This window comes from Polyodon spathula, chromosome 15 (genome assembly GCF_017654505.1).
Source record: "Polyodon spathula isolate WHYD16114869_AA chromosome 15, ASM1765450v1, whole genome shotgun sequence".
Lineage (NCBI taxonomy): Eukaryota > Metazoa > Chordata > Actinopteri > Acipenseriformes > Polyodontidae > Polyodon > Polyodon spathula.
In genome coordinates this window covers 17707425-17725005 of record NC_054548.1, presented here as the reverse complement: position 1 = coordinate 17725005, position 17581 = coordinate 17707425, and the positions used below count along the sequence as shown (strand labels likewise).

General features: G+C 37.6%; 1 protein-coding gene across 1 annotated transcript in view; it reads left to right on the top strand.

Moving 5' to 3' along the window:
* The window catches only part of LOC121328074 (E3 ubiquitin-protein ligase SH3RF3-like), a 132657-nt gene that overhangs the window by 106444 nt on the left and 8632 nt on the right, over positions 1–17581 (top strand). Inside the window, exons 5-9 of the mRNA XM_041272553.1 lie at positions 4506–4578; positions 5321–5491; positions 9769–10022; positions 12455–12795; positions 16053–16396. Coding sequence (XP_041128487.1) covers positions 4506–4578; positions 5321–5491; positions 9769–10022; positions 12455–12795; positions 16053–16396 — 1183 coding nt within the window. The remainder of the gene's footprint in view (positions 1–4505; positions 4579–5320; positions 5492–9768; positions 10023–12454; positions 12796–16052; positions 16397–17581) is intronic.

Sequence of the window (17581 nt, the reverse complement as noted above, 5' to 3'; positions counted from 1 at the left end):
CTCCTCTTCTGTCCTGCCTGTCTTTCCTATACAGTGTATACCCACAAATATTATATTCGTCCCCATCACTCTCAGACAACCATGTTTCTGTAACACCTATCACATCATAGTTACCTGTTAGTGCAGTAGCTTCAAGTTCTAGAATTTTGTTTCTGATACTTCTAGCATTTAGATAAATACATTTAATGGTTGTCTTACCTGAGTTGTTGTTCTTGTTTTGATGCGGTCTCCCTTCTGTTTTTTTGTTGATTTCTCCCCCCTTCCTTTCTAGTTTAAATGCTTCCGAACCTGCTCGAGGATCTTTTCTCCGAGTAGACTAGTTCCCTTGTTATTTAAATGCAGTCCATCCCGTCTATAGAGATAGTCCTCGTTGTAGAATGTGGTCCAATGATCAAGATAGGTGAAGCCTTCCCGTGTGCACCACGTCTTCAGCCATTCGTTTTGATTAATTATTTCCAGCTGTCCATATGGTCCTTTGCAAGGTGCGGGTAGTATACCAGAAAATACCACAGTTTTGGTTTTCTCTTCTAATTTCTTTCCTAGCTCTCTGAATTTGTTTTGCAGGGATTTTGGTCTGTCTCTTCCAATGTTGTTTGTACCAATGTGGACGACTACTACCGGGTCGTCTCCTGTTCGTTCGAGTCTGTCGGGTCCTATTTGGGAAAAATAATTTTCAATTCAGCTGTTATTTTAGTATTTATAACCTGTAGGTTTCCCCTGAGTGGAACATCTTACAACTTCTTTCCTCTATGGAAGGGATGTGCTAAATTAACTATTATGGTTTCTGTGAGAAAAAATTGTATAAAAATATATAGCCTGTTTTTCACAGTATCGCTTATGAGCTTTTGTTCTTACTGGTTTCTATATTTATCATTTTTCAAGATTGTTTTCATAACTGAAAAAAAAATAGCACTGTTTCCCACCACTAACCTGTGGGAAGCTACAATGTTAAATATCACAGATGCAATATGCCATTTAAAATAAGGAGGATCTGTGATCTAAATATCATAAAGCTTTTCTTTTAGAATGTTCAGCTTCAGCAAGCAGCACATTAAATACTGGACTCTCCCCTCAGGAGTTGTGAGTGCTTGTTCTACAGAAAGCTGTAATCTTGCTTGGATTGGTTTTTGCATTTGAAATGAAGCCCGGCAGTGGGGCTGCCCTGGGAGTAGATCTGCTCGGGTAAACGGAATGTGAGTGTTTCTTAGAGAGCCCCGGTGACAAAGGCTCATCTACTTCACCTTGCTTCATTTATCACCTTATGAATTATTCGGACCTAATCTGTGGGAAAGGTCGCAGGTCACTGTTGTTATAAATTCCCAGGACTAGGGAGAAAATGCATCGCATGAATTATGGATGAGGAACCTGCAAGCAATTTGGCATCCTCCCTGTGTTTGGAGGCCCTGCCAGTAACTCTAATCAGGATGGATTGCTTCCCTTTGGAAAGATTGCACACTGATTCACAGACCTGGTGTTGGAAACACCTATAGATCTACAGTACATATTGTATTAATTTATTAAAGCTTGACGTACATTTGAGAGTAAATTAGAAAGCAGCAATCAACAGCAGAACCCAGCTACTGAAACTGAATTGCTGATAATCAAATGGACTTCAGCGTTTTCAGTGGCGGGTCATAAAAGTATATATGTAATAGGAGAAGTTTTATTAATTTGAAAAAGTAAGTTCCTTTTCATGATAAAATATTGTTAGGATGTAAATAAGTGTGTGATTCAATATGAATTCAGTAGGAAACTATATGTTTGCACAAATAGGTGCATTATAACCAGTGTTTAGTCACAAGCTTCTTAGACCAGAACACCACTCTCAATCACTTTTTAATATGGAAGCAATGTAAACACCTCTTTGTTTTAGAACCAGCTCTCCGTTGAGACCATTTTGGTTGTTGTGTTCCCTTTTCCAAGCACCGCTTTCTTTAAATATTGCCACTCGACTGTGTTGATTTGAAGCCAGTTTCATTGCAGCCTCTGTTTTACAACGTAGTTTCACTTCTCTTCTCCATGTTTCATTTCCACTCGGTGTACAGCCAGCACGCACATTAGTGTGACCCCAGAGCATGCACAGGTGTTGCAGAGTCCTTGCATGAGAGGTGTGCTGTGTGTCTGTCAGTACTGTAGTTGTGAGGGATTTAGGGATTTGGACAAACAAAACATAAAAAGATACCATCACACTATTTTTTTTTTTTTTCAAATTTGACCAAGTGTAACCTAAACTACTGTACCAGAATTTATTCAGACAATATTCCTTTTACATGCATGAAAATGGAAGCTTTTAAGGATGCCTTGTAAACACAATATGCTACTGAGAGTAGAAAAGTGCAGCTATTCTGTTCAAATTTGAATCTGTGTTCTGCTTAGTCTACTGTTTTTATGAGTTATTTTTTTGTTTGTTTTAAAAAATGATGTTGTCCAATTTGTGCTGATAAGGCAAAATGTTTTAATACTTTGGGAAAAATAAATGAAAGTCACCACCATTTTCAGTTTTCAGAAACTGATTTATTTTTTATAAAATAAATATAAACCTGTTTAAATGTCCACATTTGACAGCCTATACATTATCTGTACATCATACTGAATATTGTAAGTGAAATGAATATAATGTCACCTTAAATATTTGACATAATGTCTTGTTCATTCCTAAATAATACATGTTGAAAGTGTGTAAGTGAAGCTAAGCTGTTAGCTCTGCTAGAGCCACGGGGGGTCTGGTACTGAAAAGACATCAAAGCAATCCATAGGGAAGTAACCCTACAGCCTTAATGTCTTCATTGTTTTTGTCACTTTAATCACTTTTGGCATCTAGAGGAATAGAATAGAAGATTCCTCAGTACTCATTCACAGCAGTTTGAGACATTCAGGTTCGATTTGAGCTTAATTTAGCACACCTGAGCTTGTTACTTAGGCAAAACACAGGCTTGTTCAGCTCCTATATACAGTAGAATTCTTGGACTATTTTGGTACTTGGCTTAAATCAGGCCTAGTCGCTGCTGTTTCTATTCCCACATGTCTGAGAGTAGGCTGTGAGGGAGACTGTATTCCATTTGCATGGATGTATCAATTGCAGTTGTATAATCTTCTGCAGTCTGAAGTGGTTTTAGTGCAATGTGCGGTAATTATGTTGAAGGTCAATTCAGTTGGGCTAGAGAGTGCTGACATAATACACAGAACAGTGTGAAGCTATTCATAGGCAGTTAGGCCACATTCACTTTGCAGAATTGAATACCTGCCTAAAAACTCATTGGTACAATTGAGTTTGAAAACAGTACTACAGTATTTAAAATCCTGTCAGTGTAAGTCAACACACACCCCTTCATATTAACGTATGACAAGTCACCACCAGCAGCAACTTCTAGTATCGCAATGGTATAAACCAATACACTTGGGTAATCAATCGCAGTCCCTGTGTGCTTGGTATTGGGACCACTACGCAACATCTACTCCAAATCCCTTGCGGTGCAATTTTTGGTAATGCTGTGATCTGCTAATGGTCCTGCAAAATGTTTCCTCAGGGTGATATAATGGGATCCCAGTGATATTTTTCAAGCCTTTCTGAAAGGTCATATTTGACACTGAAAGTGAATTGATTGATAGTAAAAGCTCTTCTCTATTCCATATGCACACTGATTCATGATGGCTGGACATAGCTTTTAGGTGCACCATTTTTGTCCATCTGCCAGTTCAGTCAGGCTGAGGCCTGAATGCATTTGTTTTGACCATTTAGAAATGATGGAGTTTAACCAGAAGTGTGTATAACAGGATGGAGATTGAGTACGAACCAGCGAGCATTTTAACCACTATGCAAAAGAGCCAGGCCCTTCTGCATTCATGTTTGTAGAGCTTTTAACTTCATCTCATCTCACCGACGGGACAAAATCTGTAACGGCATTGCATCACACAACACTGCCCATTACTTGTGCCAGATAAACAATGAAGCAGTTAAGATCCCCTGTATAGCTTTGTAATTTAAATAAGCTTGGATACCATGTTTCAAAGCCCCTTGCGAATGCTGCCTCTCATCCAAAGTAAGAATAATTTGTTCCAAATCCTTTGTTGACAATAATTGCTATTTTAAAAGCAGATGATAAAACCCTGCAAGTGTCTGCTCTAATTGCTTGTAATAGGACTAGTCCCACTTCTAATTGGGAAGACATTAACGTGCGTATTTTCATACAGTATATATATATATATATATATATTATATATATATATAGATATATATATATATCTATATTATATATATATCGATGTTATTACCTTTACAATATCGATGTTAAATGTCACCGAAATGTGATGTGTATATAAATGCTATACTGCAACAAAGTTCTGAATTCAAGTATTACAACATGAATATGTGCTTTAATAACCATTCTTTACTGTAAGACGATATCCACATTCTGTATTCTTCTCAGGATTCCTCTTCCTTTGTCTGTATTCTTCTCTTCATCTTCAGGATTCCTCTTCCTTTGCTGGTACATCTACTATTGCAGGTGTTCCCCCTAGGATTGCTGCAGCATCTGGTGACCAGGTACTGCAGTCAAGGTCCAGCTGCCCCCTCAACATGTTCATCTTACTGATACATTGATGTATAATATCTGGCAATTATATATAGATATATATATATATATATATATATATATATATATAAATCGAAAAATATTTAGCTTTTTATAAATTCGCTATTGTTGTTAATTTGCGTTAAAACTAGTGAACAATGAATCATTGAAAAAAAAGTTAGTTTCTTTGGTATCTTGTCCTGTGGTAGAAATGTAAGTAAAAGCAACTTCTTATGATAAATGCTGATGTGTTAGGAGTTGACGAGACTGTAGCTCAGCAGTAAAATTCCTCCTGTAAGTGCAGACTCTACAGAGCCTGAACCCTCTCTTATGTTCTCAAGCCGAGACTGCTTATGGTGTCAATTTTTACCACATATTTGTTGTGTTTTTAAGTTGAGATCACCACACTGTCAAGAGAAATTTCAAACATGGGATAGTATTTTAGGGCTGGCCCACATTGATTGTACACAGCCACACTGTCTGAGAATATTCAATGTTGCAACAGCATGTGATGGAAACTAAAAATGTGTCTCGTTCACAAAAACTGGGATTCAATACATTGCATCATTGTTTTACAGCATCAGGGATCAAATTGTGTGGGATCTAGATATCAGAGCCTCATAGCACTGCAATGTCACCACTGGTCTAATCAATTATCTCAGTGCAGTATTCCATGTATCAATCTTTTCATATAGATGACAGTATCTCAATGCGAGCGTCCTCATGTAACCTGTTTGTTTGCCACACAGATACCTAGCCCTGTACGCCTACAAGCCTCAGAAGACAGATGAGTTGGAACTGCGCAAGGGCGAGATGTACCGCGTCACTGAGAAGTGTCAGGACGGCTGGTTCAAGGGCACCTCTCTGCGGACCGGCATGTCAGGAGTGTTTCCTGGCAACTATGTGACTCCAGTGTCCAGGTGTGTTTCCAAGATTGCGATTTAATAAAAATGGATAGGCAGTAGGCTTCAATGTCAAGTCGTTAATCGTGCATTTATCTTCCTGTCTCTATCTATTTATGTTTGTATTTTGTCATCTCAGCTGGGTTAAAGGGAAGGTTAGTAAACCTGAATCTACAGGTGTGTGTTTGGGAGGCGTTTCACTGAAGTCGCTGGAACAGGACCTCAGGGAAGAGATGGAAATATATAAAAATAGAAATGAGGAAGCCTTTTTTCACACAGGGAACTATAAATGTGGGAAAGAGTCAACAGGGTAAAGGTGCTGAAGGATAAGTGGGGACTATCTCCAGGGACTAACAACATAACAACATAAGAAAATATAGAAACCAGAGGCTGTTCAGCCCATCTAAAGCTTGTACGGTTCCTACAAACTTTAAGAGACTGTAAGAAAAACTTTTTAAAAAGTCAAGTAGACAATCATTTTGTAGACAAGTTTTTCTTAGTGTCTTGTCAACTGCAGGGACTTTCTACATGTTAATATGTATTTCCTAAAACTAAAGACACTTATTAGTCTAGTTGCAGAAAAAGCTTACAGTAGTTGGAAAGAGGCTGATGTTTCACTCAGATACATCAACATGTTTTTTTTTTTTTTATTATTTTTTGTATAGTCTTTCTGGTAGCATGGCCTGTCCATTCTAAAGAACAAACTGCTAGTTGGCAGACATGGCTCGCATTGAACTGTGCTGCTGTGTAGTTCAAAGCACAGGTATCCCATCTTACTAATTCATTTAATTTAACCAACATTCTGGGGTCAGAGTACTGCTTACAGTATTGCCCAGAAAATGTAATTTGAATTAGTTTCCATTCCTCCAAAGCTGAAGATGGTCAGCCTTTTAGAAATGACATGGACCAACAAACAATATGCACAAATTAAAACCCGCTGTCATAAATCAGCAGGTGATATTTTCTTCGCCTTAAGGCCACTTTTCATGATAGCAACTCAGTAGCTGAAATTGTGCTGTCACAAAGTGATTAAAATGTATGGATCAGCTTTAATAGCCCCACTCTGGCTCATTAACATAATGCTGGTTCTATTAAAAAAATAAAAAGCAATCAGTGCAGCTAAAGGTGCTGCAACCAGTGGGAATTGGACCTAAATTGGTTTCTTAAAGTGAATGAAGGCTGTGATGTTCTATTCCAGTCATTGAGTTATGTCTAAGGAATATGAATGTACAGTATAACACACTGGTGGTGTGTCTGCCACAAAGACACATGAACTGGCCACTTCATTAAGCTTTTCCTTTTGACATTTTACACAGAAGGTTTTAAAACACACTGGATCAGATTTCATGTTTGTATTGTATTTTCTTTTTTTTTTTTTCACCTAATGAGTTATTTTTAAGACACGCTCAGTTAAAGATAAAACGGGCACTTTCCTTTAAATGGAAAACGATACATGTTTATTTTATTCCACTAAAGCAAACAATACAGAAGCCAGAGCCTCACTGGTGAACCCTGAGCATCGCTAGGAAACCATCATAAACGTCATCCACAACTCTGAAACACTGAAAGGTTCTGCAGTAATACTAAAACAAGATTAGAAAATTCAATGGGGGGGGGGGGGGGGGGGGGTATATGCATTATACACATAGGAGGGGTCATACGCAAAAAACACCATAAAATAATAGATGTGTCCCCTCAACTCAACACCGCACCACCAGCTTGACAGTAAACATAGACACAATGAAGCGTTCTTACCTTTGTATAAGTTAGTGATCAGCAGATGTGTCAGCCGCACGAAGAGCACAGCGTGTGGTTTTCACTAACTCTACTGTGCAGAATAAATACATTTTTTTCAATGTGTAAATATCGGGACTTTCTTCCTATGCATCACTACACGGGACATTGGCTAGGAAATCGGGACTGTCCCGACCATATAGGGACTGTTGGCATGTATGCTATAGTCGATGCATTTGTCATGTAGTTTAATGAGTTTCTTTTAATATTGCTACATGAACAATCAAAACACAATAAAACAGAAAACAAGGTTCAACATTTTCCCAGCTCCTAATAGACCCAGACAAATTCAGTCCCTGTTCTCAAATGCAAACTGCATTTTGTAACTTGAGGAGTCAAAATGTTGTGTTTCTAACAGTGACAGGGTCCAGTCTGCAGGACTAACACAAAAGTTCAGCCAAATCCTTAAACAAGATCTAAACTGGAAATGGTAAGGTACTGTACATGCTTGATTATATATGATAAAATGCTGTATCCTATCCTACAAGCTTTCACTTGAAAGTTTTTAAGCTACCACTAACAGATTGAAAAATCCATCACTGAAGGGTAGCTCTGCCTGGAAAGTTTTCCCAATTTTGATGCAATATGGAAAATTAATTTATGCCAGGCTGGGGACTCATTCATAGAACAAGACATACTGCAGTGGCTGTTGCTGAGAGCTTCAAATGGTTAACATACGTATTACATTTATTAGAAATGCCTTTGTAAATAAAATAGGAACCAGGTGATCCTGTCCACAGTCCAATAATAACCTGTTAAAGGCCTTGGAAAGGTCAGAACTCCAACAAGCAAAATGGAGCTATTTAAAGAGAAAATGAAGTCTGTTACCCAGAAAAGAAAATGTGAGCAGATGAAGATTATTAGCGCTGTCAAAATGTGGTAATAAAGTCATCCATTTACAACAAATTGTTATTAAAAGGGATTATGGAAATCTGTACGTAGTCTCAACATTGTACATTGTATAAGAATTCGCTGTTACAGAGTTTATTGTGTGCCAAACATAAAACACATATTTAAGCTTAATAACAATTCTTTAGTGTGTCTTTTTGTGATTGTATAATAATATAACATGCTGTGTGTAGGATCTTGCACAGGAGATGTCATTGTGTACAGCGTGAACAGCCAGAACTGTTTATCTTCACCCAATCTACTGTACTCAAGATGACATTGCTTCTAAGATGTAAGCTGCAGTACAGTGTAATACTTAGACAAGCGTGTAATGGTTTTCTTATCTAAACCTGTGGGTATTTTTAAGCCTTTGAATCCCTGTTTGGAAGTGTTTATATGAAATAAGTCCTAATGCAAGATGTACAATTTTTTTTTTTAATCCAATCATCTGAAATATAGAGAAATCAGTTGCATGTATTACAAACAAAAATAAATGGCATGTGATGTTTATACATATCGGTAATCATTAATAATAATGGGCTAGTCTGGTCCCTGGGGAACACCATATAAAATAGAAAGATGAGAGAAGATGCTTTCCATGGCACTGAGGTAAGAGCTGCTATAGGATCCAGTCAGGAAACTGCTTTATCGTGGGTTAGACTATATTAATTGTTAATTTTATTCCTTGTATCACTTCATCAGGAACAGCTTTGCCAAGGAATCCTTGGAGGCATTGTTGAAGACAGTTTCTTGACTTTGATATACAGTATTGATGACAATATAAAACAAAAATATCAAAATCTATCAACGCAGGCGGTGAATTGCCAAATCATCCAGAAGCTATTTATGTTCAAGAAGTGAACATGCTTTCCAATTAGAATTTTTTATAGGTTAGATAGAAGTACTGTGTGTCGCAATTTTTTACGTTCTAAGTTCATCTTGACAGATTCAGGAAATAATGGAAACATCAAGCAAGTACTTGTCTTAAAGATCACAGCCCACATCATCTTTTTACTTCAAATTGACATTAGCAGGAGGACAAATTTCACACAATGAAATTACCAAACCAGAAACATAATTTAGGGGTTTGTTGGTAGTCATTAGTCATCAAAATAAATTTTAACATTGTAATTGGCGAAAAAGGTTCATATGATATATATTATATATATATATATATATATTATCTATATATAGTATATATATATATTATATATTATATTATGATAACTTAAAGGAGAAGCTGGCCAGTGAATTTTGATAACCTCAAATACTAAAAGTATTATTTAAGTAATTCTGTTCTTCAATCATACAATTTTTTTTACCTGTTTTGTTTTTTATTTATAATAACACTGTATTATTTCCTTGCACCAATCACAAAGCTCTGTTTGTATAATATGTTTTTGCTCCAGTTGAAAGTGTGCACCTCTTTGTTTTAAAAAGGCAGCACTTACACACTTACAACTAGTCATTACATCAAATAGCTTGTTAATTTGTTCTCTGTAGTTTTGTAATTCCTATGATAGAAACAGTGCTCAGGCGCAGAAGCTGTGAAAAGTCGGACATTATTGGAATCCACTTCCACTCTGATTGTTTGTTTTTAATTTCCCCTACAGGGCACCATTTGCTGTAGGACAGTCCCGAACCAGTCTTCCCATTTCCTCTCAACCGGTCAAGGGGGCCCCGACCTCTCCCCAGCCTGCAAGCTCGGCCAGCCCGGTCCTCTTGAACGCTGTGGCCAGGCCTGTTGCCCCCCTGGCTGCCCCCTCCACCTCCCCACAGCTGCAGCCCGCCTCCATGCAGCTCAAGAACTGCCTGCGGGTCTCAGGCCAGCAGACAGTCAGCCAGGCCCGCAGTGCAATGCAGCTGGGTGAGTCCTGACAGCTGCGGCAGCACCTTCCCAATGACCCAGGGCCACTGTAACTTTGTATTATTTATTTTCTTAATGATTCTGTCTCACTTCTTCTTACTGATGCCAGTGTGAATGTAAACCAATTTTTTTTCTGCCTTTTGAATTTACATTTTTCTGCAGTGCTTTGTTTTTAGTTTTTAGTGTCATCTTTAATATCATGGATGAAGCCAATAGACACGCTGAGTCAGTTTCTCAGCGGTGGGCCAGCATCTAGTTTTAATGGGTGACCACATGGCCATAACTTAACATTTTGTGTTCCTTGTGTAGTAACATTATTCCATCTAGGTATTGTTTTTAGAGCTGCAGCTTCAGTTTAATGAAGTAAGCGAACACCCTTGAACTTCCGTTGTTTGAGTCTCACAGACTATTTTGAACTTTGCAGCTTGTGTGCGTTCATCCTTTCTTTTTAGTGTTGCTGTTAAAAGCAATGCTTTCTTTTGTGGTGGTGCACAGCACTACTGTAGTCAGCCTGCTATATTGTAATTAGTGTTCTGTGTTTTTGATTTTTATCTTTACATATATTAAAATAGGGATAAAATAGGTAAAAAATTGTTTTTAACAGAAAAATCGGGGGGGGGGGGGGGGGGGGGGGGGGTCTCAGTATACCCACTTTACATGTGGAATATGATGTGTAGCAGTTCTGGTTTCTGATTAGGTTTAATGTCCCTGGCATGTATGATGAAGCAGAATCTGTGCAAGTCGAAGCCACATTTTCCGAAGTTAGCTGGTACTTTGCGAACACTTGGGCAATCGCTGTGTTGACAGAAACAGTATCTGCAGAAGGTATGAACATGACATCAGCACAAAACAAGTCTGTCGGCAGCTTTGATATAAAATGCTCAGTGAATATCCATATCCCAAAAGTATTGTTTTGGCGGTCATCTTAGAATTGAAAGAGAAGCATGTTGTGCTATGCTTCTACTGCTGTCCCAGTAGGCAGCCCACTGCACTGTAATATATAACATGAATTTCTTCTTAAAACATCCAGACAGCAAGAGGAAATGAATGATGACAAATATTTCTACACCATGTAGTGATGCTGGGCTGCAATGCAAAGTTTTAGAGAGGTGCCGTTCAAGCTGCACAGCTCTTTTTTGTCGCTCACAAAGATTTCAGGTCTGATTCTGAGAGTGAATTTGAGTGAGAGTGAATGTAAATGCAGTTCTTGCAAACATTTGTGGTCATATTCTCTTGATTTATTCTAAAAATAGTTTTAATCAAACAACATTGCAAATTAAAATGGTTGCTTTCTTTGTAATGTTGTTTTAAAAATGTACCCAGACCTATTACAAGTGTGCATTACAAAGAATTACATATCTTTTATACTTTCATACGACAATACATTGTCTACATAACATACTGAGATTTTGTTGTATAGATAGAACCTGATACCTTTATAATAAATGTTTACAATGTTTTTTTTAAATATTTTTTCATACTTTCATTTTTGAAAACAGGTTAAGAATTTTTTTAACTGATATGTGTATAACAAGGGATTACTTAGTGTCAATCATTCATTTAAGTGTCGGCACTGTCTCTAAAATGTATTTGCCATTTCTTTAAAGTGACATTAATTGTCACCAAGCCCTGTATTCTCTCCCATTTTATTGACTTCTGAAACAAACCTAGTTAATCCCCAGCGTTCAATAAAACTAAAAGCTGTCTGTTTTTCAGTTTGACAAAGCAGCCTCCGTAGTTTCAAACACTACTGTACCACTGGGGAGCTTTCCCGAGTCTTCCTTACAACATGGATTCACTCTTCCACTTATTTAGCAGAATACCTTATTGGAAAAAAAACTGAAAATTCTTATCATCCATCATTTAAGACTGCTGTGACTTTATTCCCTTAATTAAGTGGACACAGGCTTCAGAAGAAAGGCGGTGGGGTGGTTAGAAAGTGGTCAGAAATGACAAATTAGTGACACTTTTTGATCACAGAAGCATCAAATAATATTTCACAGGACAACTGTTTCTATGGATTCCTGGGGAATTTTGGCACAGTGTGGGTTTGTTTAAGGTAAAATAATGGGGTTTGCTGGAAAACCTAACTTTGTATAAATGATTTATGTTCTCTTCATTTTACAGATACCCACAGATACAGAATGAAACAAATCGCATGTAATTATTATTGTACATCATCTGCTTACAGTACCTTAGTCTAAAACCAACTGACTGTAACTGTTACACACATCTACCCTTTACACAAAACATTATTTCAAGACGGAACAAGTCAAAATGATTAAAAGATGAATATATTCCATTTCTTTCACTTTATTTTCTTCTGTAGTATTAAACAGGATTCAACTGACTGATTCCTGCAACCTGGTTTGTAGGCAAGTATAGATTTGTATTGCATCTAACACCGTCTGTTTTCTTTTTCCATGACACAGTGCATGCCGCAGCTGAGACACAGGAGAGGCCTACAGCGACTGTTCCTCCTCTCAGAACACAGAGCTCGCCCTCACGCTCCCCAGCAACTGTGATTCGGCTGCACTCCATGGTGTCCCCTCAACACATCCACCAGCCACCCATCCCAGGTACCCCGGGGTCTCCATGTGTCTGGCCAACCTTCCCGCTCACCTCAGCTGCTGCCGCCATTACCCCTCCCAACGTGAACGCTGCCAACCTGAATGGAGAGACAGGCAGTGGAGCACCCCATCCCTCCTTGCCTTCCCTCCCCACCAGCACTGTGCCAAGCCTGCCTAAGGCAGAAGAAAAGAAACCAGAGAAGGTAACCTTTCAAGAATCCACCCATAGCAATCTTACCTGTATAAACTGAACAAGAGGAAAAACTAATTACAGTAGACAGTGTTTAAAAACAAAACAAAACAAAACAAAAAGAAAACATTAGAGCATTCATCTGCGAGATTCGTTATGCCATTACAATTTATTTTTTATTTTTATTATGGTCATTTTTTCATTAGAAATAGTCATAATCATTACTTCTAGAACAAAAGTAAGTGCATTTGTTATATATACATATTTGTTTGTGGTTATGAATAGTGCCAGTAAATTCACTGTAGTCAGTTGTATTGCATTCCATTATCTTTCTGTCATTCTTTGAAATTATTTAAATCTTATTTAAATACAATACTCAGAAATACTTTTTTTTAACTGGATTTTTTGGAATGAAGGGTCAGTGCAGCCAATCGCACTGTTTGGGATATACTGTAACTTTATGCTGGCAATTGCTATTTAAAAGATGCCTTTTTTCATGTTATTCAGTTGTACAGTAAATTTCTGAGCACTTAATTAGATGCATTTGGCCTGCTTGTTAGGAATTTCACAATTTCGATAAAATGACAAAAATTGCATTAGTGAGAAATTGAATGTTTTTACCTTACGAATACCTATAACAACCTACCGAGAATGCTAAATCTGGATTAAGTTAACCAATTAGAAATATTATACTTTTAGTGTAACAACCTTATTTTGCCCTCAGTGCTTAGCACCTCACAATTAGGGCTTAGAACACACGTTTCTCACCCATGAATATGAAACAGAGGTTGTAGAAACATTTGCTTACAGGCTCTGTTGCTTTTTGTTTTATGAAGTTATCGATAAACGTCAGCTCATGACACTTTCCACATGTACTATAAATCAACACTTCATCCAAAAGGCAGTTCTTTTAAAAGTGTGTCATTTTAAAACAAATGGTTTTAAGATTATCTCCAGACTAGTACGAATTGTTGAGACTACTATAGATTCCACTCCAAGTAGACTGTGTAACACCTGCACATTTTGAGATAAGAATTTGCACCTCCTGTTTGAATAGCCTCTATATTCTTCACTTCTCAGTTTACTTTTTTTTAGTGTTACAATATGAGGCCTCATGGTGTCTTTCAGCAGTTTTACTGTCAACAACTCAGTTCATTGGCTATAAAATGGCATAGAACTGCTCAGACCATCAGAAGGTTTTCAGGGACTTCACAAACAATGCGCCCCCATAAAGATTCTACACATTCTCATCACACTTGAATAAACTTGAACTCTTTTAGAGAAATATCATTTCTTAACACGCAACTCAAATCCCTTTTTACCAGAATTATAATATTTTTGTTATTTTGTACTGAAAAATGAATAAAAAAGAATACATCGGCCTGTCAGTTTTTAAGTAGAATTCTCTTCCTGAGACTCTGTTAGTTAGTCTGAAATGTTGAAAGTGTAAAACACCCTTGCAGTTAAGAGAGTGTATATTTGACAGCAGCTCAGAATCCACTACCCTAATCATCATGTTATACTATGTGGGGTGTTGCAGTTTGTTTTTGCTAGGACTTGTCATAATGACCCCGATTTGTTGCTGAAAGATTTATTAGAAGTTGAAAACTGTAGTAGGTTCTTAGGCTTTTTTATTGAAGCTGTCCCAGGCAGTATAATGGACTTAAAATAACTCAGAGGTTAAAAATCAACCTTGCCTTTTACATATAGGAACAGCCCAATTATTTCTGCTTTTGTGGGTCATCTCCAAAAGCAGTAGGTCAAATACATTCCTGTTTCCCGTGGCTTTTTACTAAAAATCCACTTTACATATGATAACTGATAGAGCCCCTTGGCCACAATACTATGATTTCTTTTTCTGTTGCTTTTAGAGGCTTGTCATTTATAAAGACATTGAGCTATTGCATTTTCACAGTCCAATGCACAATAACTGGGGACTGGTTTTCTGAAATGTGAAGTTATTACTGGAGACTTCCAAATTGCAACCTGTAGGAAAAAAGAATATTACATTGCTTTAAAGCTGTAATTTAAAAGATCCAGTTAGCACATCTGATATGCTTAAAATAACAATATAATGATATAACCATTACTGTGAACATTATTGAGCCTGCTAAGAGGATTCCAATCACCACAAATTAACCAAAAAGGTTGTTTTCTTGTAAGGCTTCAGGATAACTGTTGAACCATGATACAGGGATGAATTAGACAAGGAGAGTTGTGAGTGCTAGTTTAAGCTACAGCAGTTTCCTATTGAGTCACTGTAAAGTTGAATGGATTGAGGTGAACTTGTATCCTTTTGCCATGTTGGACTTCAGCAATGTCCAGGGGACTAATCACTAAAATGGAATTCCTGTTAATCCTGCCACTTAGGACATACACTCATAGCATTCTTAGTCCCTTGACATGATTGTAAAAAGGGCTATAATAAAAAAAAAGTGACATCCCTCTATACAAATATAGTTTCTTCCCACTGTAAATATATAAAGTGTAAAGCATAACCTTTCATAAATGAGATTGGTCATTCAAATGTAATTATGTATGAGCTGATATGATTTCTAAATTAAATTTACATCCAATGTGGCAACTGGTGTGCTGACAAGTTATGAGCCTCAGTGGCAGAAAGGCCTCTTCTCCTTCCCAGCATTTATTGTGTTCTTCTGTGTGTAGTAAACATCATCTGATGGGAAACTTGTACATATAGAATTCTTAACTGTAAATCTAATGGATTGTTTCAGCTATTCAGCCTGTGAACAGAACATGAATTATTGTCTTTGGAAGAGGCCTTCTAAAGCTAACAGGGCTTTCATTTCTTGAAACTAGCTGTAATGGCTGTGGTGCCTTTGTTTGAAGCACTGTAATGTGTAAAAAAGTATATACAAGAAAGTGCTTGACATTACTCCCTTTTCTTCAGCCCTGGACTCAATTATCCAGCACGTAATGCCCACTGTGTTAGATATTAATATTGATGCTTAATTAAGTACAAGCACTTAGGGTATAACTTTATGATCCAATTGACTTAATTAAATGCAATTCTATATATTGTAGGTTTAAACAATTCAGTCTATTACTCTCTGTGCACACTGTTTTGGATTGAAAGCTTTCTAATTTAGTTCCATGATCCTAACGAGTATCCAATTATTTTTATCTTTTCTAAAACTGCTGCAACACACACCTCTCCCCTTTAGAAACTAGCAGCTCATGTAGAACCTTCAGAAAAAGATAGGTGTGTTTCAAGTTTTTAATATTACTGTATTTTATATTTGTGCGCAGAAGGAGAAGAAAGGAGGACTACTGAAGCTCTTGTCAGGAGCATCTGCAAAAAAGAAATCCCGCTCCTCACCTTCCGTCTCTCCCACCCATGAACCCCAACCACAGGCAGCAGCGGAGGCACCTATACAGGGGGCCATGGGTCCTGAGGTGTCGTCAGTGTTGAATAATGGAAGAGCAGGTTCCTGTCCCATCGAGAGCGAGATGCAGGGAGCCATGGGGATGGAGCCCCTGCACAAGAAGTCTGGTTCTTTAGATTTGAATTTCTCAGTCTCACCTCCTGCCAGGCAGCCATGCTCTTCAATGGTGGCCCTCTGTCCAGAACCCAAGCCGCTCTCGAGAGAAAGGTAGGATACTACTAGCCTGATCCTTGTAATTCAATATCCTTTTGAGCGAGGTTTTTAAAGGGTTAACTCTGGTCTGTTTTTCACACCTGTTTATCAAAAGAAGAACACCTGTTAACATTACAACATATATGTATATATATATATGTCATACATATATGATATATATATATATTATATATAGATATATTTATATATATATATATATATATATATATATATATATATATATATATATATATATATATATATATATATATATATACTGAATATATACCATATGGTTAGTGGGTCTCCCAGGATGAAATAGAATAGCATCTCAGCTGAATTTTCCACTGTAAATAATTAATGGCGATACAGTGGCTTGCGAAAGTATTGACCCCCCTTGGTATTTTTCCTATTTTGTTGCCTTACAACCTGGAATTAATGTGGATTTTTTGGGGGTTTGTATCATTTGATTTACACAACATGCCTACCACTTTGAAGATACAAAATATTTTTTATTGTGAAACAAACAAGAAATAAGACAAAAAAACAGAAAACCCAAAGTCAATACTTTGTAGAGCTACCTTTTGCAGCAATTACAGCTGCAAGTCACTTGGGGTATGTATCTGTAAGCTTGGCACATCTAGCCACTGGGATTTTTGCCCATTCTTCAAGGCAAAACTGCTCCAGCTCCTTCAAGTTGGTTGGGTTCCGCTGGTGTACAGCAATCTTTAAGTCATACCACAGATTCTCTTGGATTGAGGTCTGGGCTTTGACTAGGCCATTCCAAGACATTTAAATGTTTCCCCTTAAACCACTGGAGTGTTGCTTTAGCAGTATGCTTAGGGTCATTGTCCTGCTGGAAGGTGAACCTCTGTCCCAGTCTCAAATCTCTGGAAGACTGAAACAGGTTTTTCCCTGTATTTAGCTCCATCCATCATTCCTTCAATTCTGACCAGTTTCCCAGTCCCTGCTCTTGAAAAACATCCTCACAGCATGATGCTGCCACCACCATGCTTCACTGTGGGGATGGTGTTCTCGGGGTGATGAGAGGTGTTGGGTTTGCGCCAGACATAGCGTTTTCCTTGATGGCCAAAAAGCTCAATTTTAGTCTCATCTGACCAGAGTACCTTCTTCCATATGTTTGGGGAGTCTCCCACATGCCTTTTGGCGAACACCAAACGTGTTTGCTTATTTTTTTCT